The sequence below is a fragment of the Topomyia yanbarensis genome, chromosome 2 (assembly GCF_030247195.1).
Source record: "Topomyia yanbarensis strain Yona2022 chromosome 2, ASM3024719v1, whole genome shotgun sequence".
Lineage (NCBI taxonomy): Eukaryota > Metazoa > Arthropoda > Insecta > Diptera > Culicidae > Topomyia > Topomyia yanbarensis.
Genome location: NC_080671.1, coordinates 207,985,409 through 208,012,110, shown reverse-complemented (window position 1 = coordinate 208,012,110; position 26,702 = coordinate 207,985,409). Strand labels below are relative to the sequence as shown.

The 26,702-nt window shown below is 38.9% G+C and overlaps 1 protein-coding gene across 5 annotated transcripts in view; it reads right to left on the bottom strand.

The window, feature by feature from the left end:
- LOC131682800 (ubiquitin carboxyl-terminal hydrolase 38) overlaps nucleotides 1–26,702 on the bottom strand; it is a 354,353-nt gene that overhangs the window by 228,075 nt on the left and 99,576 nt on the right. For 4 of the 5 annotated variants that reach the window (XM_058964558.1, XM_058964554.1, XM_058964557.1 and 1 more), the window contains one exon: nucleotides 2,047–2,170. The exons of the other annotated variant lie outside the window; for it this stretch is intronic. In XM_058964558.1, the coding sequence (XP_058820541.1) occupies nucleotides 2,047–2,170 (124 nt within the window). The remainder of the gene's footprint in view (nucleotides 1–2,046; nucleotides 2,171–26,702) is intronic. 5 annotated transcript variants of the gene reach the window in all.

The following is a 26,702-nucleotide window of genomic DNA, read 5'->3' as shown; positions in this document are numbered from 1 at the left end:
AGGCAATTCTTTTCTGCTGTCGTTGTGGACGAAAGGGATACTCTCTACGCAGCTGCATCACGTGTCTGACAGATGCGGGAAACGCCACCGCGGGGAATCTGCAATAGAATGTAAGGAATCTCCGCAACCAATAGAAAACCCCTCCGATACCGCCGAACTAGGATTACTAAATACAATCATCATTAATCCCGGACAATCGCCCACATGCAATCATTAGCGTACTGGGAAAAGAAATGGCAGCGCTGCTAGATAGCGGGGCGAATTGCTCACTGCTAGGTGGAAACAACGTAAAGATCGTCGAACAGCTAAGTCTGTGCAAAGGAAACGTGATTGGAGGCATCAAAACAGCGGACGGCAATAACCGGAACGAGACCACCCCAATGCTGCTGGTTCCGACAATTCCGGATTGCCTGATCCTGGGCATGAACTTTTGGGACAAGTTCGGAGTCAAAGCAACATGCTGCAGTCTGGAAACGGAGCTGGAGGAGACGGAGCTGAACGAGGATGAGCCAATGAAAGTCCTGAGCGCAGAACAACACAGACAACTTAAAGAAACGCTTGCAAAGTTCCCAACAGTGGAAGGAAGACTGGGCAGGATAACATTATATGAGCACCGGATAGACGTGAGAGACGCACCACCACGCAAGCAGCGACACTATCCACCGACACACACCGCGAGATCGATATGGATGGATGGATGTTATAGAAGCTCTATTTTCTCCGTGGAACAACCCACTGGTAACGTTTAAGAAGAAAACTGGGAAATACCGGGTCTGCCTGGACGCCCGCCACTTAAACTCGGCGATGGTGAACGAAGGATACCCTATTCCGCAAATCTCGTCGAACATCAACAATCTCGGCGGCTGTGAGTACATTTCGTCGATCGATCTCAAGGATGCGTTCTGGCAGTTACCGTCGCAGGAGGCATCTAGGCCGTTTGCAGCATTTACGGTTCCATCCCGACGACACATCCAGTTCAAGGTAGTTCCCTTCGGACTTTGTACAGCGAGTCAAGCTCTCGCGTGACTAATGACGCACTTGTTCGCAGACATACGGAACCCTACATCTTTCACTACCTGGACGACAATTTTTTTTATAAGTTGTAGAGCCTTGATTCCACTGCGACCATTTAAAGGAATATTGTGGTAACAATAATAATAATCTGTTCCAAAACGTTCGATGAACACATCAGGCTATTGGAAGAAGTAGCGAGGCGGCTATGAAGAGCAAACTTGACGATATCGCCAGGGAAATTCAAGTTCTATCGTCGAGAAATCAAATACCTGGGGTACATTTTGAATGAGAGCTGATGTAAAGTTGATGAAGAAAAGATCAAGCGCATCGTGAAATTCCGAGCTCCAACGAACCGGAAGGAGGTGCAACGATTTCTCGGCATGTGCAATTGGTACCGACGCTTTATAGCAGATTTCTCTCGACTGGTAGTACCAATAACGAAACTGACGAAGACAAAAGACAAGTTTTGATAGAGTACGCAAGCAGATGAAGCATTCCTAAAGCTCAAAAACTTTGACGTTGGTATCAGCCCCGGTGTTGGCAATGCCTGACTATACAATGCCATTTGCAATTAGCTGCGATGCCAGCGATTTAGTCCCCGGAGACTCCTTAAAGGAGTATGGCTCGGCAATGGCTCGATTCATGAGAAATTTTTCTGTAACGGCAATGTTGTGTTACAGTAACATGTGTAATTTAAATGTTAAAAGGGAGGAATAAGAGATTAGTGTGTACTGCAAGAGGTGAGCATTTGACAGCCCGCTTGAAAGCAAAAGATCGCAGCACAATTTGCTTGAAGCTAAATCCCCGGAAGAACGGGCGGCAAAATAAAAAACCTCACCTCACCTTAGTAGCCTTATCATTATTTATTCATATTAGTTTTGGATTAAAAGCCAATTTTGTTACACTTATGTTACATCGGCTTCAAATTTTACAGGTGTTTTTTTAGGTTCAAAGGAAACTTTTAACGTTAACGAAAGAATACACGCATCTTCCAAAAACTACGATATGGAGAAGTTCGTTCAAATAACTCACCTTCTGTTTGACCTTGTTTCAAAATCCAACGTACTACTTTTGGAATTGCTTTTTTATTGGTCAGTGTGGAGTTAGAACCATTGAGAAGATCTACCAACAAGTTGGTGCTGATTAGTTCTTTAATCTGTTGAAACAAAAAAAATGTGATGAGTTAGTACCATGAGTATAAACCACTTAAAACATATGCACATTTAAAAAAATAACTTGAATGTTTTTTATTTAAATTTTCCGTGAAAACTAAATAATTAATTAAGTAGCGGATCTCGCCTATGTACTTTTTTTCTAATACATTAATTCGTTAAACGCACCGGGTCACAGTGTCGCCTAGCCGGACAAAACCTCAAAATTTTATCTTAGATTTTTCGTGATTTAACATTTTTCTCTGTTTCTTAACAGGTTGAATAGAGTCTTCTCAAAATATTAAGTCCCGAAGACGAGAGTTCAATTTTTTGCAGAACTTCAAAGGTGAAATAGATGATGAATTCTGAGGAAAACTCTTTTAAAACCTAAGTTATTCAAATGAATATATCTTTTTAGTTAAGATTCCGATTGGGGTCAAACTAATTTCATTTGAAAGATTATTCGCTGGACTTATAGCTGCCATTCGATTTAGTCGATACAAGCCTTTCTTCTAGCTCAGACATGAAAAACAAATAATAAATCAAGCAATAGTTTAAAGTTATAATATTCAAAGTGGTTGTACTTTTTTTTGAAACGGTTCGGAAAGATCGCTTGTTGTTCATTATACTTAAAAATTAGTGTACTTTCCGAAAATGAATATCTTGTTTTGCCCCTTTCTGCCCCGAGGTATGAAAAAAGGTGATTTTTCATGATACGTCTGAAGGAGACGCATGGTAGTCTTTGACTACTCAGGGTGCGCAATATAATTTATAGATGTGTCTTATCATTATCAACAATTGAAAAAATGTGCATTCTGCTAAAAAATTTACCGCACCTAATTTTTTGAAAATGAATTTTCGGAAATAGTGCACTTTATATTCGTAAATGTTGAATTTTCGAACCACCCTAAGTGCCAAAATTTTGAGGAATTAAGAAAAAACAAAAAAATAAACATGAAATATGAATTCAGCGTCACAAAATTACCCTAATGTTAAATTTTCATCAAATTCGGGCCACTTTTGAGGTTTTGTCCGACTTTTGTATGGAAGGTGATCACTGTGCGGGTGTACACCATATGGCATAATGGTCGTTTGGCATAACGGGTTTGGCATAATTAATTCATGCTCAAAGATTGTGCTTCAGTCTACGTCGCAAAATTGGCTACCATACAGTATACTCTTAGGATCATCAAAACTTTGCCTCATGTCTTTTTTTAGCGGGCTGATAGGACTGCAGCTTATAGCTTAAGGGAACTCGGCAACAGGCTACCAAGTAAACACCGGTCATCGGGAGTAGGACTAAATTTTGCGCCTGCTTGTCTCGAAGTGTGTAGCGTTATGTCCTCACTTTTGTCCAGTCCAAGGCATCCTGTTCCTAACAACGCGTATTGTCACAGTTATGCGATTAAGACTGACTAAATTAAATTGATTTCGCTTCTATCTTCTTCCTGATGTCCTCTTGGGTCTAGGGTTGGGAGTACCGGTTTTACCGTTACCGAAAACCGGTAAAACCGTCCAAATATCCTATACCGAAATACCGGTTTTATAAGAATGAAAAACCGGTATTTTCGGTAATTTGGTAGGAAGGACTATTTAACAAAATGGTTTTATTGTTGCACAGCTTTGAAACGCTTTAAAAAGCTTTTCACTTTCTAGTTTTTTTTTTCAAATTAGGTGCCATGCACAGTAAGTTTGCCTGTTTTAGAACTTTTTAATAATGATATAAGCAGGAGAATAGTGCGTATGTAAGCAGCGATAACAACCCGGAAAAATCCCACATGTCAAATAAAACTTATCAAAATATGGAGGAACAAGAAAATCTGCAAGACAAAATCAATCAACTCCATATTCCCATACTCCATTTTGTATTCAATTTATTCAGACTACTGGCAAATCTATAACGCATAGACCTATCATAGAACTCTGACAATAGATTTTGCAGTTCTCATCAGCAATACTGCCTCAGGGTACGTTGAAATGAAATTAAAAGAAGATTGTTACAAAGCACTGGTTTTCAAGACAATGCGGAATTTATGCTCAAGCGGTTTCATAAATTGAGTATGAGTGTTCGAATGACACTTTTGAATACCAGTGACAAATTTGACCGTGATCAACCTGACCTATAGCGTTTTCGATAGGCTGAAACCCGTTCCAATTTATGGTAAACATCACCCTCACGTCCGAGCATTTGGGTAATCAGAAAACAATAACTTCAGGTCTGATTTTCTATGTATTTGTTTTAAAAATCTCGGAACGCTTACTGCATCTAGCTAACCAATGTGCTTTTTGGACTAATAAGCGACGATACTTTGCATACTACGATACACAAACCAGATGCTTAATCACAGCCCATTTTTTATTTTGATTATAGAGGTTTTAATCTTAGGGTCATATGGCTCTCTTTTTGAGTTAGAAAAATTTCTAACCCTTTTTGCGGGATTGAGAATCGAACCCAGGTGAGCTGCGCATAAGGCAATCGATTTACCAACTACGCTATTCCCGCCCCTTAATGTGGACTTAAAAAAAGATCATAATACCATAAGAGTAATCAAATCAACATTCATAAAGCTTATTCGATATTGGAGTACTGTAAGAACCAATCATGTTCTCTGTTAAATGATCAAATGCCCAGTTGGCTTTGTACGTTGAGCGATTATTTTGTTAACACAGTTTGTATTTTTTTTTTTAAATACCAGTTTTTACTGGTTTTGCCGGTTTTTTTTTCATTTTCAATACCGAAAATACCGGTTTTTTAAAATCCTGCGGTTTTCCCAACCCTACTTGGGTCCCCTAGGTCTGAAGCGGATCTATCGACTATCAAGTAAATCACAGAGCACTGTCAACCGTAATGTCCACGAATACTAAATTCACTCCAGCTGTTCTACCAGTTATTCTTTCTGTTAAAGTGTTTATTAATGATTGTTTAAATGGTTGTTGCATCAGATAAAATTACCATGTTGTAACATCACTCTGCTTGTTTAATATAGTGGAAGAACGACTGTGCTGTTTCATCTCTACCTTATAACAGAATTCGACATTCCCTGTTCTAGTCAATATACGTATTCATTCGTCACACGAAGAAACCGCCCATTCATCCATGCAGATTTTCATTCGTCTCCGATTACTACACGAAGCGAACGTACAGCAACGAATCAAACGCATCAAAGTATGCCCTGGCACAATGTAAGCGATGATATATTGTTGTTTAATATGCTTTACCGGCATTCGAAAACGTTTGCCTAAATAAATAGTCAAATGAATATTATTGTACGAAATTCAACTGAATAACATAGATTTTTGAATGAATATTTTTTCTATTCACCACGAGTCGCATCAGGTTCATTTTCAGCCGTCAAAAAAGAGCTTCGATTATTTTTAACTCTGATAATGAGACTCTTTAGCTATCGTGGGCGAATTAGGTGACATCTATGAAAGACCAATTTGCTTCAATGAATTTTTAATTATTTGTAGTCAGAGGAAACTCAACAACTGGCGAACCTCGTAGAACAATGGGGACTTTCGAGGATGATCACTCAATGTTCCAGTTCGAGCTATCTTAGCAACCCACAATGTACGATTGCTGCTACCCCGATGTTGAAATCGAGGTATTATATACAAAGTTGACGTTCAAAAAATCGAAAAATCATGTATAGCATATTCGGAATGCACATACTTTCGAAAATAGCTGTGCGAAATCGGTGCACTAAACTTCAAACTACAGCTGTTTGCAGCGCGCTGATTCCATACACGAATCAACTTAACACAAAACTTTGAACGCGATTATCTCCGAATGGAATTTCCTGAAAACGACCGTTGCGTTAAATATGCATAACTGTGCAATCAATTTTCATAATTTTCAATCTCAATGAATATCTCAAAAACTACGCAATCGATTTCCATAATTTTTCAAAATTATTCGTACACTCAGGTTTTTTTTTACGCGGGGGATACGAGCCGCGTAAATGAAAACCGCGTAAATGAAAACCGCGTAAATTTCAAAATCCGCGTAAATGAAAACCGCGTAAATTTCAAAATCCGCGTAAATGAAAACCACGTAAATTTCAAAATCCGCGTAAATGAAAACCGCGTAAATTTCAAAATCCGCGTAAATGAAAACCGCGTAAATTTCAAAATCCGCGTAAATGAAGACCACTTAAATTTAAGAATCCGCGATAAAGGGAACCTCATTGATGGATACCGCGTAAATTCCAAAATCCGCGTAAATGAAAACCGCGTAAATTTCAAAAACAGCGTAAATGAAAACCGCGTAAATTTCAAAATCCGCGTAAATGAAAACCGCGTAAATTTCAAAATCCGCGTAAAAAATACCGCGTAAAAAAATACCGCGCAAAAAAAACCGCATAAAAAAAACTTGAGTGTATTTACATTCTCGTGTACTTGAACGGCTAATTTTTCATTAAAAAAAAGTTCGATTCTTTGCAAAGAATTTAAAAAAAAATTAATCAAAAAAAAAAAATTTTTTTGAACACCTCAAACATCGATCTTTTGGCGACATAGTTTTTCAACGAAAAAAAAATATTTTTTTGGGTATCAAAAACGTTCATGTACACCACAATCCGTTTTTCTTACATTTTTTATTTCAGTTGATCGGTTCGTTTGGGAAAATGTCGGAATGAAGTAAAAAGTTTCGAGCCGCAGGAATGAAGTAAAAAGTTTCGGAATATACCCGTGTTTGCCTTAGGAGTAGCAGTTTGATTGACTTGATTTTCTCCAATACTGTGGAGTGCGAAGCTAAAATTTTAGAGGAGTGGAAAATCACTGAGACGATCGGAATGGGTTTTATTTGTTCTCCGAAATTGTACTTGTCAGATCTTAATAGCACAAATGTATCGTGGAAAATTTAATCTAGACAAAAGCTACAAAGCATTCTTAGAAGTGACAGAACGCTTTTGAATGATGTAGCACAGATGATGCAGTGGAGGGAACAGCCAAAGTTCTTAATTCCGCTATGACAAGTGCAATAACTCAATTAACCGACGTTCGTGGTAATAAATCCTCCAGACCAAATAAATGGTTTGGACCTCGTTTGACATCGATAAAATCCCAATGAAATAGTGCGTATAGATTATTTAAACAAACAAAAAGCTCCAAGAGCTGACAGGCTTATTAAATCATCCGCAACCACTATGTGCGTGAACTACGTTTAGCAAAAAAAACCTATCAGTTCAGCAACAAATAAAATAATGTGCTGGCGATTCCAAAGGTCTCTGGAAATGTTTAAAAACTCTAATCAAACCTGGAGATGGAAAAAAGTCAAAAGTTATTTTTGATGGTTCGAACGTGGTATATTCTGACAAAGTAACGGCAGAAGAACTTAACAAGTTATTTATCAAGTGTGTTGAAGAGATTCACGAAACCATTCCACCACCTACAGGGCGACTAGTGGAGGAAAGCGAGGTAACCGAAAATCAGTTTTGTGTTTTCAAGCTTATCACTATGCATAAACTTAAGGAAATTATCTCGGATTTTAAAATTGTTCGGGAACGGGCAATGTTACTAAGCGGGTGCTTATGGTTGCGCTTGACATATTTGCTGATAAACTGTTAACAGAAGCATGGAAGAAGACGGTCGTAATTCCTGTTCCAAAAGTTCTCAATGCATTACGAGCAGAGGATCGCAGGCCGATAAATATGCTAGAGAACTTCCATCCCGGGAATTTATTTCCCGGGATTTTTGGATTTCCCGGGATATTGTGTTTTCTCATTCCCGGGAATTGGGAATCCCGGGAAAAAAGATTTTGAAATTATTCCAATAGAATTAGATCCTGCAAATGAAATTATGTAGGAAATATCTTCACCGGCAAACATTTGGAGTAAGTAGCGAATGCAGATTGTGTTTTTCCAACTGATTTGCAGACCAATGGACTATATGTCTTTAGGCTCACTGATACGTTTTCGTGATTTTTTAGGTATATAGTCCACGCCATACTCAAACCACTGCTAAAGAATGTTAATTTTATCATTCAAAAATGGATTAATTTGCCGACCGTTGTACCGAACCATTTCCTTACAGTAGCGTTAGTGATGCGCACGATGAGCCGATTGTTCAGATTTTTTAACAGTTCTTTTTATAGTTTATTTTAATACAGTAAGATTCCGTTTTTGGCATGCTCCATGTTTGGCAACAAAAATGTTCCGTTTTTGGCAACAAATGGGTTCCGTTTTTGGCAACATTGTTGTTGTACATAGTACATCTTTTACAAAATGCTCATACACATTTAGTTTTAATAATTGATATCACTATTGACTTTTTTTTCAGACATGGGAGTCATATTTACTACATTTTATGGGGGCAGGCATAGCAAATAAAATTATATTTTCTGATTTTCTTCTATCATTTCATTTCATATCACATATTCTTATATAATTACTGTTGTTGTAACATTTATGATGTAGAAAATTGAAAATAAAAGCTTTTAAAGTAAGGTTCCATTTTTGGCACGGTTCCTGTTTTGGCAACTAAAAAAAATATTGTTGCCAAAAACGGAATCCTACTGTAGTTAGATCTTGAATGAAAGGGCTTGCAATCAAATTAGTAAGGGAAATTGCGTTGCGAAACTGTTAACAGAAGCGTGGAAGAAGACGGTCGTAATTCCTGTTCCAAAAGTTCTCAATGCATTACGAGCAGAGGATCGCAGGCCGATAAATATGCTAGAGAGCTTCCATCCCGGGAATTTATTTCCCGGAAATCCCGGGATTTTTGGATTTCCCGGGATATTGTGTTTTCTCATTCCCGGGAATTGGGAATCCCGGGAAAAAAGATTTTGAAATTATTCCAATAGAATTAGATCCTGCAAATGAAATTATGTAGAACATATCTTTACCGGCAAACATTTGGAGTGAGTAGTGAATGCAGATTGTGCTTTTCCAACTGATTTGCAGACCAATGGACTATATGTCTTTAGGCTCACTGATACGTTTTCGTGATTTTTTAGGTTTTTAAACTATAAAAATAACTGTTAAAAAATCTGATCAATCGGCTCATCGTGCGCATCACTAACGCTACTATAATCCATGTTTGAATGAAAAAATTAACATTCTTTAGCAGTGGTTTGAGTATGGCGTGGACCATATACGCCATACTCAAACCACTGCTAAAGAATGTTAATTTTTTCATTCAAACATGGATTATAGTAGCGTTAGTGATGCGCACGATGAGCCGATTGATCAGATTTTTTAACAGTTATTTTTATAGTTTATTTTAATACAGTAAGATTCCGTTTTTGGCATGCTCCATTTTTGGCAACAAATATGTTCCGTTTTTGGCAACAAATGGGTTCCGTTTTTGGCAACATTGTTGTTGTACATTAGAGTGACAGGAAAAAAAAGGACCCCTATCGGCCCACCCCTGAGTCGATTCCTAGTCCCACCAGGAGTACATGTTCAAAATTTGAAGCGAATCGGACAAGTTTAGCTACCGGACCAAGGTGCCTGAAGTTTGTATGAGATTTTTCGACAATTTACATGGAGAAAACCCACTAACTCGCATTTTTTGCCGCTAGATGGCACTGTATGCATCGAATTATCACTGTAAGTGAAAATAAGAAATAGAATTTAATTGTCTACAACTTTGTCGAAGACTGCTTGTCAATCCGGCTTTGTTAAAAGAAGTTATTAAACTTTTAAAGAAGTGATGTCTGACTCAGTTTTCCATGGGGCCTAGCAGTGTATGGTTATGTATCAGTACTCGATTCCCACGTACTATACATTTTTGTGAAATAACCGTTAGATTTACCTCAATAATATGTTCAGAAGAGTTGTAGTAAATAATACGAGTCATGTTTTGGTTAGAAAATTTTAGTTCTACATTTTACCGCATAGAGGGCGCCAACACTAACTTTTCAACGGAAAGAGATAGATATCAGGTGTCTTCTACAAAGTTGTAAAACAGGCAGTTTTCAATAATTCTTCCGAACATTCCGATATTCTATCTCTCTTCTATGAAAAGTTAGTGCTGGCGCCCTCTATGCGGTTACAGTTGGAACTAAAAATTTTCAACCAAAACATTACTCGTATTATTTACTACAATTCTTCTGAACATATTATTGAGCTAAATCTAACGGTTATTTCACAAAAATGTATAGTACGTGGGAATCGAGTACTGATACATAACCATGCACTGCTAGGCCCCATGGAAAACTGAGTCAGACATCACTTCGTTAAAAGTTTAATAACTTCTTTTAACAAAGCCGGATTGACAAGCAGTCTTCGACAAAGTTGTAGACAACTAAATTATCTTTCTTATTTTTGCTTACAGTGATATTACGATGCATGCAGTGCCATCCAGCGGCAAAAATGCGAGATAGTGAGTTTTATCCATGTAAATTGTCGAAAAATCCCACACAAACTTCAGGCACGTTGGTCCGGTAGCTAGACTTGTCCGATTTGCTTCAAATTTGGAACATGTACTCCTGGTGGGACTGGGAATCGACTCAGGGGTGGGCCGATTGAGTTTTCAAAAATTCATTATTTTTCTGGGCAGTCTATTGTACATAGTACATCTTTTACAAAATGCTCATACACATTTAGTTTTAATAATTGATATCACTTTTGACTTTTTTTTCAGACATGGGAGTCATATTTACTACATTTTATGGGGGCAGGCATAGCTATCATTTCATTTCATATCACATATTCTTATATAATTACTGTTGTTGTAACATTTATGATGTAACAAATTGAAAATAAAAGCTTTTAAAGTAAGGTTCCATTTTTGGCACGGTTCCTGTTTTGGCAACTAAAAAAAATATTGTTGCCAAAAACGGAATCCTACTGTAGTTAGATCTTGAATGAAAGGGCTTGCAATCAAATTAGTAAGGGAAATTGCGTTACTTGCTAAAAAAATCGATGCGTGTTTGTTTCAAAACTTGGGATGGTTTGTAGTGATATCATGCTTAACGCAAACGCTATTTAAAATAAGGAATGTTTCTAGAACGTCTGCAGAAATATTTGGTCGGTTCATCGAATGCATATTTCGTCTTATTTGTTATACAGTAACTGTAATATCTGTAAATTTTTGGATGTATGAAAAGAAATACATAACGTATCTGTCCAATATCATACGCATCCAAACTCTTTGAATGTTGCTTTCAAGAATGCAGGCAGGATTTTTGAAGGGATAGGATCAAGCAATCCAGATACTTTCCCGTAACAGCAAATCGATGGTAGCCTTCATCCATCGCTGCACAGTTCGTCCATTATCTGCTTGATTTTGATTCACACTTAATTCGAAGTGATGCTGATCCTACTGTGACGTAAATGGATCTTATTGACGAGTTAACAAATGATTGAATGATGTGTAGGCCAGGCCACCAAATCGCCATCTTCTGACAATTGCTTTAGGACAGATATACATGCAATCAAACGGGTTTGAAAACTTTTCAATTTATTCTTTTGTATTCAAGAGAATATTTCACCTTTTTATTTTTATTCTGTATTCCCGGGATCCCGGTATTTCCCGGGAAATTTATTATTTATTTCCCGAATCCCGGGAAGCTGAAAATTGTCGGGAAATGGAAGCTCTATATGCTACCAATGAACGAGAAAGTTTTAGAGACGGTCGTCAAAGAACAATTGATGCGTTATGAAGATAGTGCTGGTATACTGTTGTGTGAACAATCAGGGTTCCGCTCATTCGTTATCGAGCACTCAGTCGAGATAGAAGTCTTTTGTCATCGGTCCGTACACTCTATAGCGACAAATAGTGTTAATCCGCGTTCAAGGTTATTTGCACACTCTACGCCTAGTTGAGGTTTCAGTATTTTTTCCCTTCTTTTGTGTTTCTGTTTCTGAGTACCGTTAGCCGGTCAGTGAAGTGAAGCAGTGTTCTTCTAGTAAGCCGTCTGGATACCGTTACCTACACAAGCTAAGTATTAGTTTTCGTTTCCCCTTCTTGGTTGTCTTAATAACGTGCACTGGGCAATAGGCCCGTGCAAAAATGACTTCCCCTGACGGCGGTTCATCTCAAGGTGAGATGGACGTCGAAATAAAATCGGCTCCCCGGCTCAAGGTATATCCGAGCTCGGCCACCGGGCCATTTGTGATCTTCTTTCGGACCAAAGAAAAAAAGTGTTTGAATCTGTTGCAGATTTCTCGAATTCTGACGGATCGGTATTCGGCCGTAACAGAAATATCGAAAATTCGCCCTGATAAGCTTCGGGTGGTGGTTAACAGTTCAACTCAGGCAAACGATATTGCTGGCTACGAGCCCTTTACGAGGGAGTACAGGGTGTATATTCCAGCTAGCAGGGTTGAAGTAAGTGGGGTCGTTTCCGATTCGAGTCTGAATTGCGAGGACCTGCTAAAATATGGAACTGGCTGTTTCAAAGACCCCATGCTTAAGTCAGTGAAGATACTTGAATGCAAACGTTTGCATTCAGCATCAGTCGCAGCTGACGGCAAGAAAATATACGTCAACTCAGACTCTTATCGGGTGACCTTCGCCGGCTCTGCCCTACCCAACTACCTGCTCTTTGACAAGGTTCGTCTACCTGTTCGCCTCTTTGTGCCGCGGGTCATGAACTGTACTAATTGCAAACAATTGGGACACACAGCCTCCCATTGTAGCAATAAAGCCCGCTGTGGGAAATGCGGTGGGAATCATGCGGATGATTCCTGTGGTAGAGATGTCGAAAAGTGTCTCTACTGTGGGGGAAACCCACATGATCTCCCTTCATGTCCCGCGTACAAACAGCGCGAGGAAAATCTTAAGCGTTCCCTTCAGGGACGCTCTAAGCGATCTTTTGCAGAAATGCTTAAGATAGCTACGCCACCTGTCTCTACGAACATCTTTACCAACTTGTCTACTGACGAAGGCGACTGTGATGAACCCCAGGAGGGAACATCTTCTGCTGTGCCTAGAAGTAGTAGAAAAAGGAAGAACATTTCCTCTTCCAAGCTTCGTCGTAAAGGCCAGAAGGTGTCTCTTCATGGTCCCCCTAAAATAACTACTCAAGGAAGTACTGGTGCAAAACCGAAGCAAGTCGCTTCCGGTCTCAGTAACCTGAGCTCAGAAAAGGAGTTCCCAGCACTTCCAGGAACATCAAAAACCCCATGTGTTCCCATATCTCAGCCAGAGAAAGAAAACAGCGCTGGCTTAATAAATTTCTCTGACATTGTGGGCCGTATTCTTACAGCGTTAAACATTTGTGACCTCCTTAAAAGTATCTTGATAAGCTTTCTCCCCGCAGTAAAAACATTTTTGATGCAGTTCACTGCGAAATGGCCCCTCCTTTCAGCGATTGTATCCTTCGATGGCTAATTCATCGAACGAGGTCAAGGATTTAATCACTGCTCTACAGTGGAATTGCAGAAGCATTATCCAGAAAATCGATTCGTTCAAAATCTTACTAAATAATTTGAAATGCGATGCATTTGCCCTATGCGAGACATGGATCACTTCAGAAATAACCCTACACTTCCACGATTTTAATATTATTCGCTTGGATCGAGAAGACTCTTACGGAGGAGTACTTTTGGGGATCAAAAAGTGCTATTCTTTCAATCGGATCAACCTCCCCTCGACACCAGGCATTGAAGTTGTCGCTTGCCAAACCAGAATAAAAGGCAAAGACCTTTGCATTGCTTCCACTTACATCCCCCCTAGAGCCTTAGTTAGTCACCGACGGCTTTGCGATATTGCGGAACTCCTCCCCGCACCGAGGCTAGTTTTAGGTGACTTCAACTCCCACGGCACGGCATGGGGTTGCCTTCATGACGATAATCGATCTACCCTACTCCATGAGCTTTGCGACAACTTCAATATGACTATTTTGAATACGGGTGAAATGACACGGATTCCTGCCCCTCCAGCGCAACCGAGCGCCTTAGATCTGTCCCTCTGCTCGACATCGCTGCGGTTAGATTGCATGTGGAAGTAGTCTCTGATCCCCACGGCAGCGACCATCTGCCAATCGTAATTAATATTGCTAACGGTTCAGGGCCACCGAATACAATCAATGTTTCGTATGACCTCACACGAAATATTGGTTGGAAGAGCTATGCGTCCGCGATATCCGACAAAATCGAGTGCACTCAAGAGCTTCCTCCGGAGGAAGAGTACGGGTTCCTGGCTGGCTTGATTCTCGATACCGCGATTCAAGCTCAGACTAAACGCGTACCAGACGCGAATTCACGCGGGCGTCCTCCCAATCCATGGTGGGACAAAGAGTGCTCAGACGTGTACGCGGAGAAGGCCGCTGCGTATAAGACCTTCCGGGACGACGGGCTGCCAGCTAGCTACCGACAGTACGCGATGGCGGAAACGCGCAAGTTTGATAAAAGCCAAAAAACGTAGCTACTGGCGCCGGTTCGTCGACGGACTAACGAGAGAAACATCGATGAGCACTCTTTGGAGTACGGCCCGGCGCTTACGAAACCGAAACAGTACTAATGAGAGCGTGGAATATTCAAACCGTTGGATATTCGATTTCGCCAAGAAGGTTTGTCCGGATTCCGCCCCGGCACAGAAGATCTACCGCGCCACGTCCCCTCACAATAACGCGAACGAAACACCGTTTTCGATGGTGGAGTTCTCACTTGCTCTCTTATCATGTAACAATAAAGCCCCAGGGCCAGACGGAATCAAATTTAACTTGTTAAAGAATCTGCCAGACTCTGCCAAGAGACGCTTGTTGAATTTATTTAATAAGTTTCTTGAAAGTAATATTGTCCCTCATGACTGGAGGCAAGTGAAGGTCATCGCCATTCAAAAACCAGGAAAACCAGCCTCCGACCACAACTCGTATCGACCGATTGCGATGCTGTCCTGTATCCGAAAGTTGTTCGAGAAAATGATCTTGTTTCGCCTCGATAATTGGGTTGAAGCAAATGGCTTACTATCAGATACACAATTTGGTTTCCGCAAAGGCAAAGGGACGAACGATTGTCTTGCGTTGCTCTCAACAGAAATTCAAATGGCTTATGCTAGCAAAGAGCAGATGGCATCAGTTTTCCTAGATATAAAGGGGGCTTTTGTTTCAGTTTCTATCAAAATTCTTTCTGAGAAGCTGCACCAGCATGGTCTTTCACCGACTCTAAATAACTTTTTGCTAAACTTGCTGTCTGAAAAACATATGCATTTTTCGCATGGTGACTTATCGACATCACGAATTAGCTACATAGGTCTTCCCCAGGGCTCATGTCTAAGCCCCCTTCTCTATAACTTTTACGTGAATGACATTGACGAATGTCTTGTCAATTCCTGCACGCTAAGGCAGCTTGCAGATGACGGTGTGGTCTCTATTACAGGTCCCAAAGCCGTCGATCTGCAAGGACCATTGCAAGATACCTTGGACAATTTGTCTGCTTGGGCCCTCCAGCTAGGTATCGAGTTCTCCACGGAGAAAACTGAGCTAGTCGTATTTTCAAGGAAGCGTGAACCAGCGCAACTACAGCTTCAATTAATGGGTCAAACTATTGCTCAGGTTTCAACTTTCAAATATCTCGGGGTCTGGTTCGACTCTAAAGGAACCTGGGGATGTCACATTAGGTATCTGAAACAGAAGTGCCAGCAAAGGATCAACTTTCTCCGTACAATAACCGGAACATGGTGGGGTGCCCACCCAGGCGACTTGATCAGGCTGTACCAAACAACAATATTGTCGGTGATGGAGTACGGGAGTTTCTGTTTCCGATCCGCTGCGAACATATGTACATTTCATCAAACTAGAGCGAATCCAATATTGTTGTTTGCGTATTGCTTTGGGTTGCATGCACTCGACACATACGATGAGTTTAGAAGTGCTGGCGGGCGTCCTTCCGCTGAAAAATCGATTTTGGGAACTCTCATATCGATTGCTCATCCAATGCGATATCTTGAACCCGTTAGTAATTGCAAATTTCGAAAGGCTTGTCGAGCTCAATTCTCAAACCCGATTTATGTCCTTGTACTTCGATTACATGGCACAAAATATCAATCCATCTTCATACTATCCCAACCGTGTCAATCTCTTTCATGCTTCTGATTCAACTGTATTCTTCGACACATCCATGAAAGACGAGATTCGTGGAATCCCGGATCACATACGTCCGCAAGTGATCCCAAGCATCTTTCATAGTAAATTTCGAGAAGTCGACTGCAACAAGATGTTTTACACCGACGGGTCAAGCCTCGACGGCTCCACTGGCTTCGGTATATTCAATCAAAACCTCACCGCCTCATTCAAACTCAATGATCCTGCTTCAGTTTACGTCGCAGAACTTGCTGCTATTCAGTATACCCTTGGGATCATTGATACTTTGCCCACCGATCATTACTTTATTGTCTCGGATAGCCTCAGCTCAATCGAGGCACTCCGTTCAATGAAACCTAGAAAGCACATTCCATATTTTCTGGGGAAAATCTGGGAGCGCATGCGTGCTTTGTCTGTAAGATCGTACAAGATTACCTTAGTTTGGGTTCCCTCGCATTGCTCCATTCCAGGTAATGAAGAAGCGGACTCTTTAGCTAAGGCGGGCGCTTTACAAGGTTACATATATGAAAGACCAATTAGCTTCAGCGAATTTTTCAGTATAACTCATCAGAGAACCCTCGAAAGTTGGCAAACTTCATGGAGCAATGGTGAACTGGGAAGGTGGCTACATTCGATAATCCCAAAGGTATCGACGAAGCCTTGGTTCAGGGGGATGGATGTGGGTCGGGATTTCATTCGCGTGATGTCTCGGCTCATGTCCAATCACTACACGCTGGACGCACATCTCCGGCGTATTGGGATCGAGGATAGCGGTATCTGCGCTTGTGGCAACGGTTATCACGAAATCGAACATGTTTTCTGGGCATGCGCCGAGTACTGTTCTGCCAGATCTCAACTATTCGATTCCCTTCGGGCCCGAGGAAGATCACCCAATGTCCCGGTTCGAGATGTACTAGCAAGCCGCGATATTCTCTACATGTCCCTTATATACACGTTCCTCAAAATCATAAATATCCAAATTTAAATGCCCCTATCTTTTCTCTTATCATTCCCAGAAGTGCCCTCTTCCGCCTACCGTACCCCAACGATAGTCTGATACGACTCCAAGACGAGACAAAACATCTGTCGAATGAACTAACAACACGAGATCTACAGTACAACATCACACGCGCAACGCGATGTGTTTCCGATCCGTATCTGAGCCGTACTACGAAATCGTCTGGAGGAACCCCTGCCGACTCGAGGAAAACCGCCCGGCGTCCCAATACTTGATGCATCTGTTCGAATTTGTAATCCTGGCCGTTGATTCCTGATGCCGGAAACTGAAAGTTTATATCCCCCCCGTTCAGCCTTGTCCACCCTCTCTCCCATGTCTCTGATACACAGATGTATGACTTCACCCCCTTATCCCCTTGAATATCTTCCCAAAACTTATGTGCCCCCTATCTTCTAGTTTTAGTTGATCAATATTTAATCTCGAAAGAAATGCACAACAGTACCACTACTTTAAAATAGCCCTAATTAATTCCCCTTAATCTTGAACCGCTCTCTCTAGTTATTTCTAGTTAATAAGCTTGTAAAATGTTCCGCTTAGTTAATAATTAATTTCTCCTACAATCTCCCTTCTAAAAATCATAAAGTGAATTACTATACAAAGAACACACAAAATGACCCGTCCCCCAAATCTTACGAATATTATATTATACCCTCTTTTATATGTATAAGTTAGCTGCAAAGTTTTTTTTTAGTTTCATTATATAAAACAAAATAATATTGAAATGTGTAACCCCCTAGTTTTAAGAAATTCAAAATGTAAAACAATGAAAAAATGGCACCTTTAAGCTAACGCATACGTGCCTTATCAAATAAACAAATTGAAAAAAAAAATCAGGGTTCCGGAAAAATCATTCGTGTGAAACGTCGCTTAATTCCCTTTTTTCCTTAATATTGCTATAACTACGGGAGTTTCTGACCGATTTTTTTGTTGTGAAGGGACAGTTATGTCATTTCAATTGACATTTTTATGCGGAAGTTCGGGAAAAAACCAACACGACAGCACCGGTGCAAGTTTGACTTCGGCTGCTGTGCATGTAAACGGATGAGAAAAGCAAAAACGTTCGTGCTGCTGAGCGTGCCTGTTAAATGTTCGTGAAAGGGGCCATGCATAAATGACGTAGCATTTTGGGGGGTAGGGAGGGTATACCAAATTTGTGACGAAGTGTGACGAGGGGGAGGGTAGGGTCAGAAGTTGTGCGACGTAACATTAAGTTTAAAACCCATTGTTTAGAGAAAACAAATTAAATGATCCTCGATTCCCAAGAGAAATAAATTGAAATTCAAACAAGTTGCTTTTGATACGGTTTTTCATGAGGTAAATTTTACGATTCGCGGAATCACAAGTTCGCAAAAATACGAAAAGATTTTGAATGCGGATTTAACTTGCTACATTAGTTAGCTTATGTTGATAACTAGTAGACTTAGTTTGGATTCAACCAAACAAAATTTAGTAATTTAGATGAACGTATGCTTCTTAGAATCATTGGCAGCTGCAGGATTGTGAACTGAGAGAACTTCTCTTAGTGCTCCCCTTGACATATACAATTCATAACAAAACTATCAACACTATATATTTATCATGAAATCTCGACAAACATATGATTACAGCTTAAAAGCCAACTGACAAAATTCTCTTTGAAGGGAAATTCCGGACAAACCGTTACTCGCCAATCACAGATGTTGGTAGTAAACAAAAGAGAAAAGTTTTCTCTTTTATTAACTGCTATGAACCATGTTTAGCCAGTAACGGTTTGTCCGGAATTTCCTTTCAAAGAGAGTTTTGACAGTTGGCTTTTAAGCCATAATCATACGTTTGTCGAGAACTGGGCTTATTTTGCACGCAATTTGGTGTTATAATGAAAATGTTGATGAAAGTCGTCAAACATTTTGAAAGGACATGTATTTAAAATAATTGAAAAACATATGTAATTTTTTTCATCTGCCGGCCGCTTGCATGGGACGAGGGGGGGGGGGGGGTAGGTAAATGCTACGTTATTTACGAGGGGGTGGTTAGAATTTTGTGACCAAATGCTACGAGGGGGGAGGGAGGGGTCGAAAATCGCTGAAAAAAAGCTACGTCATTTGTGTACGGCCCCAAAGTTCGGTTATGCGGCTTGGTGCCGTAGTTTGGTTTGGTTCGCTGACAGTTGCAAATGTATGTGAATCAAATGTGAATGGTCCGTGTGTCTAACTTTTATCATCCGTTGCGTTGGAACTGTTGCAAATATATTTCATAGCAGCGGTTCAAAATGAATGTAGTGAACGACATTCATGGCTTATATTTGCAAGATTGGAATATGCGGCAGTTCTTTTTTCGCTTGCTATAGGAAAGGGTTGCAAGCAAAATATTAGCGGCCACCTAGTATCGTTGAAGGGGAAGTTGTTGGCCGTTGAAAATCAGTAGTTTTGTACATTTACAATGCGCATGGCGGCCCGCCGATGCTTCTAATGGATGTTTTTTTAATTAACGTAAGGAGTTTTATATTGAAGGAGAAGTTGTTGGCCAATCAATAGTTTTGGACATTTTCAATGCGCAGGGGGGGAAGGTGTCCGCCGATGCGTAAAAATTGATTTTTGAATTTTTTTAGTGATGAATTTTATATTGAAAGAGAAGTTGTTGGCCATTGAAAATCAATAATTATGAACATTGACAATGCACAGGGGGATTCCGCCGATGCGTTAAAATGGAAATTTTTTCAACTTTTTGGTAATGAGTTTTACATTGCAGAAGAAGTTGTTGGCCATTGAAAATCAATAGTTTTGGACATTTTCAATGCGCAGAGAGGGGGGGGGGGGGGTCCGCCGAAGCGTAAAAATTGATTTTTGAATTTTTTAGTAATGAGTTTTATATTAAAGGACAAGTTGTAGGCCATTAAAAATCAATAATCATGGACATGTACGACTATCAAAATGATGTAAAATTTATTAAAATGGGTGCGAATTATGCTTCAAGTGTTTCACCGTCGACACGTAGCTCATCAAGTTTGTGGCTGGCGAGCCATTGTGTAAACGTGCAAAGTGTACTAAGAATGTATTTCCACAATTATATTGAACATAACCAGTAGACCGGCAACAATTTTGACTTTTTTCGGAACACTGTTAAATCCAATGGTAATTGGGTTCACATAACATTTATCAAATATAAGCTTTTTCCGAAAACTCTAGTTCACTCACAAGAGTTTTAAAGTTTGTATGTGAAAATATATGAAAATTAGGCGATAGAAACTATAAATTCAGTAAAAAGAGTCGCCAATCTTAATGTTGTTTTATAAACATTCTCAATAAAATATGATAGTCTACAAAAAGCTTTTTTTTAAACTATTGTAAGATTGTCAAACCTTCCCCAATGCAGTCACAAATACTTGCAGTTTTATAGCGAATTTGTTGTGAGCAATTCGGTCTATGGCTATACTAGTAAAGAGTAACTCACTAGATGGCCATTATTATGATTGATATTGAGTCGCGATTTGTAAACACTTTTCGTTGTGAAATACGAATTAGGGGCCATGCATAAATGACGTAGCATTTTGGGGGGTAGGGAGGGTATACCAAATTTGTGACGAAGTGTGACGAGGTGGAGGGTAGGGTCAGAAGTTGTGCGACGTAACATTAAGTTTAAAACCCATTGTTTAGAGAAAACAAATTAAATGATCCTCGATTCCCAAGAGAAATAAATTGAAATTCAAACAAGTTGCTTTTGATACGGTTTTTCATGAGGTAAATTTTACGATTCGCGGAATCACAAGTTCGCAAAAATACGAAAAGATTTTGAATGCGGATTTAACTTGCTACATTAGTTAGCTTATGTTGATAACTAGTAGACTTAGTTTGGATTCAACCAAACAAAATTTAGTAATTTAGATGAACGTATGCTTCTTAGAATCATTGGCAGCTGCAGGATTGTGAACTGAGAGAACTTCTCTTAGTGCTCCCCTTGACATATACAATTCATAACAAAACTATCAACACTATATATTTATCATGAAATCTCGACAAACATATGATTACAGCTTAAAAGCCAACTGACAAAATTCTCTTTGAAGGGAAATTCCGGACAAACCGTTACTCGCCAATCACAGATGTTGGTAGTAAACAAAAGAGAAAAGTTTTCTCTTTTATTAACTGCTATGAACCATGTTTAGCCAGTAACGGTTTGTCCGGAATTTCCTTTCAAAGAGAGTTTTGACAGTTGGCTTTTAAGCCATAATCATACGTTTGTCGAGAACTGGGCTTATTTTGCACGCAATTTGGTGTTATAATGAAAATGTTGATGAAAGTCGTCAAACATTTTGAAAGGACATGTATTTAAAATAATTGAAAAACATATGTAATTTTTTTCATCTGCCGGCCGCTTGCATGGGACGAGGGGGGGGGTAGGTAAATGCTACGTTATTTACGAGGGGGAGGTTAGAATTTTGTGACCAAATGCTACGAGGGGGGAGGGAGGGAGGGGTCGAAAATCGCTGAAAAAAAGCTACGTCATTTGTGTACGGCCCCTTATAGAAACTATTCTAAATAAAGGAACATACAATAAATTTCTACTGCTCACTGTTATCTATACACTATGAGATTAGTGTAGGACATGGTGGAATTATTTGGTACATAAATTGTGATGAATTAGTTGTTTTTATTTATTTAGCTATTGGCATTTTTTTGTGCTAGAACAGCATTATTATGAGAGCGAAGCTATACAATTATCAATTCTATCGCTTTATTCACGACAAAATTTGAAGCGCATGTTCTTCATGATTGAGAAAGTTCTTACAATTCGCAAATTAACTTTTAGATTTTACTAACCTGATTATCAAAATTATTTAGCACGCAAACTCTGATGATTTTCACTAACAGATGTTTACATTTAAGCTGCCTCCAAAAGCAACTATAGGGTAATTTGGGGAGAGATGCCGCACATTTTTAAAAATCGATCCTACATCAAAGTAAACCATTCAATAATTGATGAAATCATTTTTACCAATTGCGAGTTTCTAAAATACTGTGAAATGATTTTTGTACTGAAAAAAAATTAACCAAATTTCCATGAACATTTTACAAAAAAGGTCATTGCAGGTGTGACGCCGCACCGTGGTCACAAACTGAAAAATGGTGAACAAAAGTATTTTTTTGGCTCTCATTGATGTTTTTGTGATTCAGTGTTATCAGCTGAGTTTCATGAAGTTTGATTGCACCTATAAATCGGCTAGCACCTTCACTTTTCTTAAGGGGGTACTACCATTTCCAGAATCATTTTTTATTCAATATTTTGAAAATATTTTTCTTTCTCAACCTTGTGTAACGGTTAAGTTGAAGTAACTTAATTCAGGGCACTATTTATCTATATGCTTGTACGATATACATATCTATGTGTTAGTAGTAGTTCCTTTAAAGCACTGTTTGGCTGTTTCTCCCAATGAATTTATACAACTTAGGTTTGTTCTTGAAAGATTCATTTTGAAAAAGCATCAATTCGTTCAAATTCTCGCTTTTATCTCAATATTGACATCACTACAAATCAATGCGTTCACGAAAATCAGTGCCTGAAACTTAAAAGAATAAACTGAAGTAACTAATACTTAGATACATGTCGCCCATTTAAATATATAGATAAATAGACTCATAATCCTATATGTCACTATGTTAGGTCCGTTAGTTTGTGGATATACCTTATTATGAATCTATACCTGACGCAAATGATCATTTAATGACATTCCGGGGTGAAAAAAAATACATTTTAGCTATGCATCCTCTTCCATTGAGTGCGGCATCTCCCCCGCAATTTTGATGCGGCATCTCTCCCAATTGTAGTGGAGAGAAGCCGCACGACGCCATTTTCCTCTAAAATTATGGATGATCGTGCTCATGATCAGAATGCCTTCTAAAATACATGATTTACCAAAAAATCGAACAATTTAAAAAAAAAATTAATATGGTGCTGAAAAATTTTCAGCACTCCGTGATGCAACTGAACGCACAAAATCATTAATAAAATTTTCGTGAGTAATTAAAAAGGATTATTTTACATCTCTAGAGTTATAATTCTTCGAAAGCCAAACTCACAATAGGCGTGTTTCGAAATTCAACATTGCTCAACAATTGGTCATCGATGACCAAATTGTTGAGTTAAACATGGCCGCCGCGTTTTTTTCGGTGAGCAAAAGAGAAAGTTTTGCTCTGTTGTGATACAAAACTTCGGATGCAACATTGCACGTTGGAGAGCTGCGAAACCCATTCCCCTCTCGCTGCTGAGCGGCACAGAGAAACTAATGTGGTTTTCGTTTGAGGCTAAACTGAGTCAGTTCCTAACCCCAACTGCTGTCAAAATGTATGAACTGACAGCGGTTGGGGTTAGAACCTGACTCAGTTTCAGGTTCAAGCGAAATCGCCATAAAAAAGCTGCTACCAGTGATGCCACATTTTATATTATTAACCGGAAATAAAAAATCGAACTACTTTTTCAGAAAAATTGTACCGAAATTTACAGCAATAAGAAAGTTAATGTAACGTTTTGCTAGTTGAATAATGTTTGGTTAATTTGGGCGTTTTCACATCAACCTTTCCAATCTCGCTTTATTTTTCCGTCAATAATAAATAAAGAACACTGAGTTCTTAGTGCAAAAATAATTTGTTCTATTGTTAAGGTCTCAATCATAAGTTCATTCGCCAGCAAATCATTTGTTTGGAATAGTCAAATTAAAAAAAATATATGTGTATTACACAGTAAAGAAAAACCGTTTCCGTAAATTTGTATATCCTCTATAAAATTTCTCATTATTACTTAGTATTAGAAATGTCAAATAAAACTATTATTTTACCATTTTATTTCCAAAAATATGTACCCTGCTGTAGTTTCCTTAGACATTATTTTAATCTGTACCTATACAATTAAAATAATCTGCAGCTTTATAGAAAAATCTGTACTTTTGGTAGCACTGCGCGGTACGCATACAGATGATCTCATTCGTTCTTGGCATGATGGTGGGGGCATGCAGTTGGCTGAAATAAATTCGCATTCTCACAACACGTGGTCGGCACCCAGACATGCTATCTCTTTCGCTTGTTTTACCTGTTGTATAAGCTTCTTTCAATAATGCGTGTACCGTCAACGAAGTTTTGGCGTCAGTGTGCTCTTTGGCTCGCATCTGGTAGGATGGTAATGGTTGCTAATTGATGCGCGCAGTTGTATGATAAATAGGGCATTCAATTCAAGTTTTCATTGCGCTCAAATACAGTTTTTCACTATTCTCGGGTTATTTTTGCTATTATCATTTTCTCGGTGATGGTTTGGCCGATTATCTCAAATTAAAGGTATATTTTCCTGCTACAAAATTTCGTACGGATCGTTTGTATGGTCCCGGAAATATAAACTGTTAATCGTCCGGTCACATGAAATTCCCATATAAGAATGAACTAAAAAAATTCTAAGAAATCGAATTTGAATTTGGGATGACAAATATTTTTAAAATGCATGAAACATCGAGATTTTAACCAAACCATTTTTGGTGTTTGGACCATTTGGGCATAAAGTATCCTTCCTATACATTATGCGAACTTTATCCTGCTTCTCCTACCAGCTGATCAAGACGACCAAACTCAAGCCGCTGATTACTGGTTCAAGTTTTCGAATTGGTCTTTTGTTTTACAAAATTTTAGAACTCGAATATTGATTTCTTGTATATAGTTGTCATGTCATGTATAATGAAAATACATTACACCCAGGTTTTTTACGCGGGGGATACGTACCGCGTTAATTGGAAAATCCGCGTTAATTCGAAAATCCTCGTAAAAAACCGCGGTAGTTCGAAAGTCCGCGTAAAAAAACTCTCAACACAAGACTTAGAATATTTTTAAAAGTTTTTTTTTGCACGGATTTCGCAATTAATACAGTTTTTGCAAAAATAAGTCCTTTTGAATGCAAAAGACTTACTTTTTCCTACAAAAATGCTAAGTCCTTTTAAATGCAAAGAACTTAGAAGAATTTTGGCAGTTTTTTTGCGCGGATTTCGCAATTATCACGTTTTTTGCAAAAAATATGCCTAGTCCTTTTGTATGCAACAGACTTAGAAGATTTTCGGAAAGATGGAAGAGACGGGTCTGGACTCCTTATGTTCCGCACCTCAACAATAGGGGTGTTTTCGGAATGGTCTTGAAGAGTAGTTGCCAGAAATTGATTTTTGGAGTCATTTTGAAATCCAAGATGGCGACTTCCGGTTTAGCGAAATTCGCTGTAACCCAATAAATATAGGTATTTTCGGAATGGTCTTAACGAGTAGGTGCCAGGAATAAATAAATAAATAAATTAGCATCTTCAGCGCAAGGTAGTCCAAGAACAATTGATTTTTGAAGCCATTTTGAAATCCAAGATGGTGATCTCCGGCTTAGCGAGATTCTCTACAACTTAATCAATATGAATATTTTCGGAATGGTTTTTGACGAGTAGGAGACAAATGTCGATATTTGACGTTATTTTGAAATTCTAGATGGCGACTTCCGGTTAACCGAAATTCCCGAATGAAAAATCTGGGCGATCATCCAAAACATCCTCGAATATAAGATCTAATCATAAACCAGCGAAATGTAAAATATTTTTATGTGTGTATCTAGAAGAGTGGGGTGAGAATGGAAGTGAGAGAAGAAAGAGATTATGTAATGTGAGTTGGGGGTTTTAATTGATTCAAATTAAACACATTGCTAAAATTCAAGTAAATTCAACTGTTTAATTAAAGCTATTTGTACTTCATATAATGATTGGGTTATAGCGAATTTCGCTAAACCGGAAGTCGCCATCTTAGATTTAAAAATGGCGTCAAAAATCAATTTCTGGTACCTACTTCAAGACCATTCCGAAAATATCCATATTGTTGAGGTGCGGGCCATAAGGAATCTTCCAGACCCATCTCTTCCAGCTTTCCGAAAATCCTCTGTCTTTGGCATTCAAAAGGACTTTTTGAAAAAACCGTGTTAATTTCGAAATCCACGCAAAACATAACTGCCAAAATTCTTCGAGGTTCTTTGCATTTCAAAGGACCTAGAATTTTTTTTAGAAAAAAAAACATCTAAGTCTTTTGCATTAAAAAAAGGAAATTTATTCATTTCAACTACCATCAAAGGGATTTTGAACATCATTCTTCATTAGATGCACAATATATGTACCTATGTGAAAAACTGGTGCGAATATTACGCACTACTATTGCACTGACGGATCGCATTCATCGCAGTTGAGTGAGTTTCAGGCAACCTATATTTTAACTAAAGATTAGGACAAATCAGACTGAAGTCCACGCTGGCACGTAGCCAGAGGGAAGGAGGGAGAGTCTAAAGGATAACTCCGCTCCCCCATCACATTTTCGGGAATAATGATAAATGATCACAAATAAAAAAAATTATAATTCCAAACAAGAGTGTTTTCAAATTGACGTGAAAATGGTGTAGAATAAATTTAATAGTAGATTGAACATTGGCAAAATCAAATTCTTACATTGGCGATCCTGTCGGTTATTGTAAAAAGAATCCAGTTAGAATCCCCCACGCGGTAACCAAAATAAGGAAAGAGT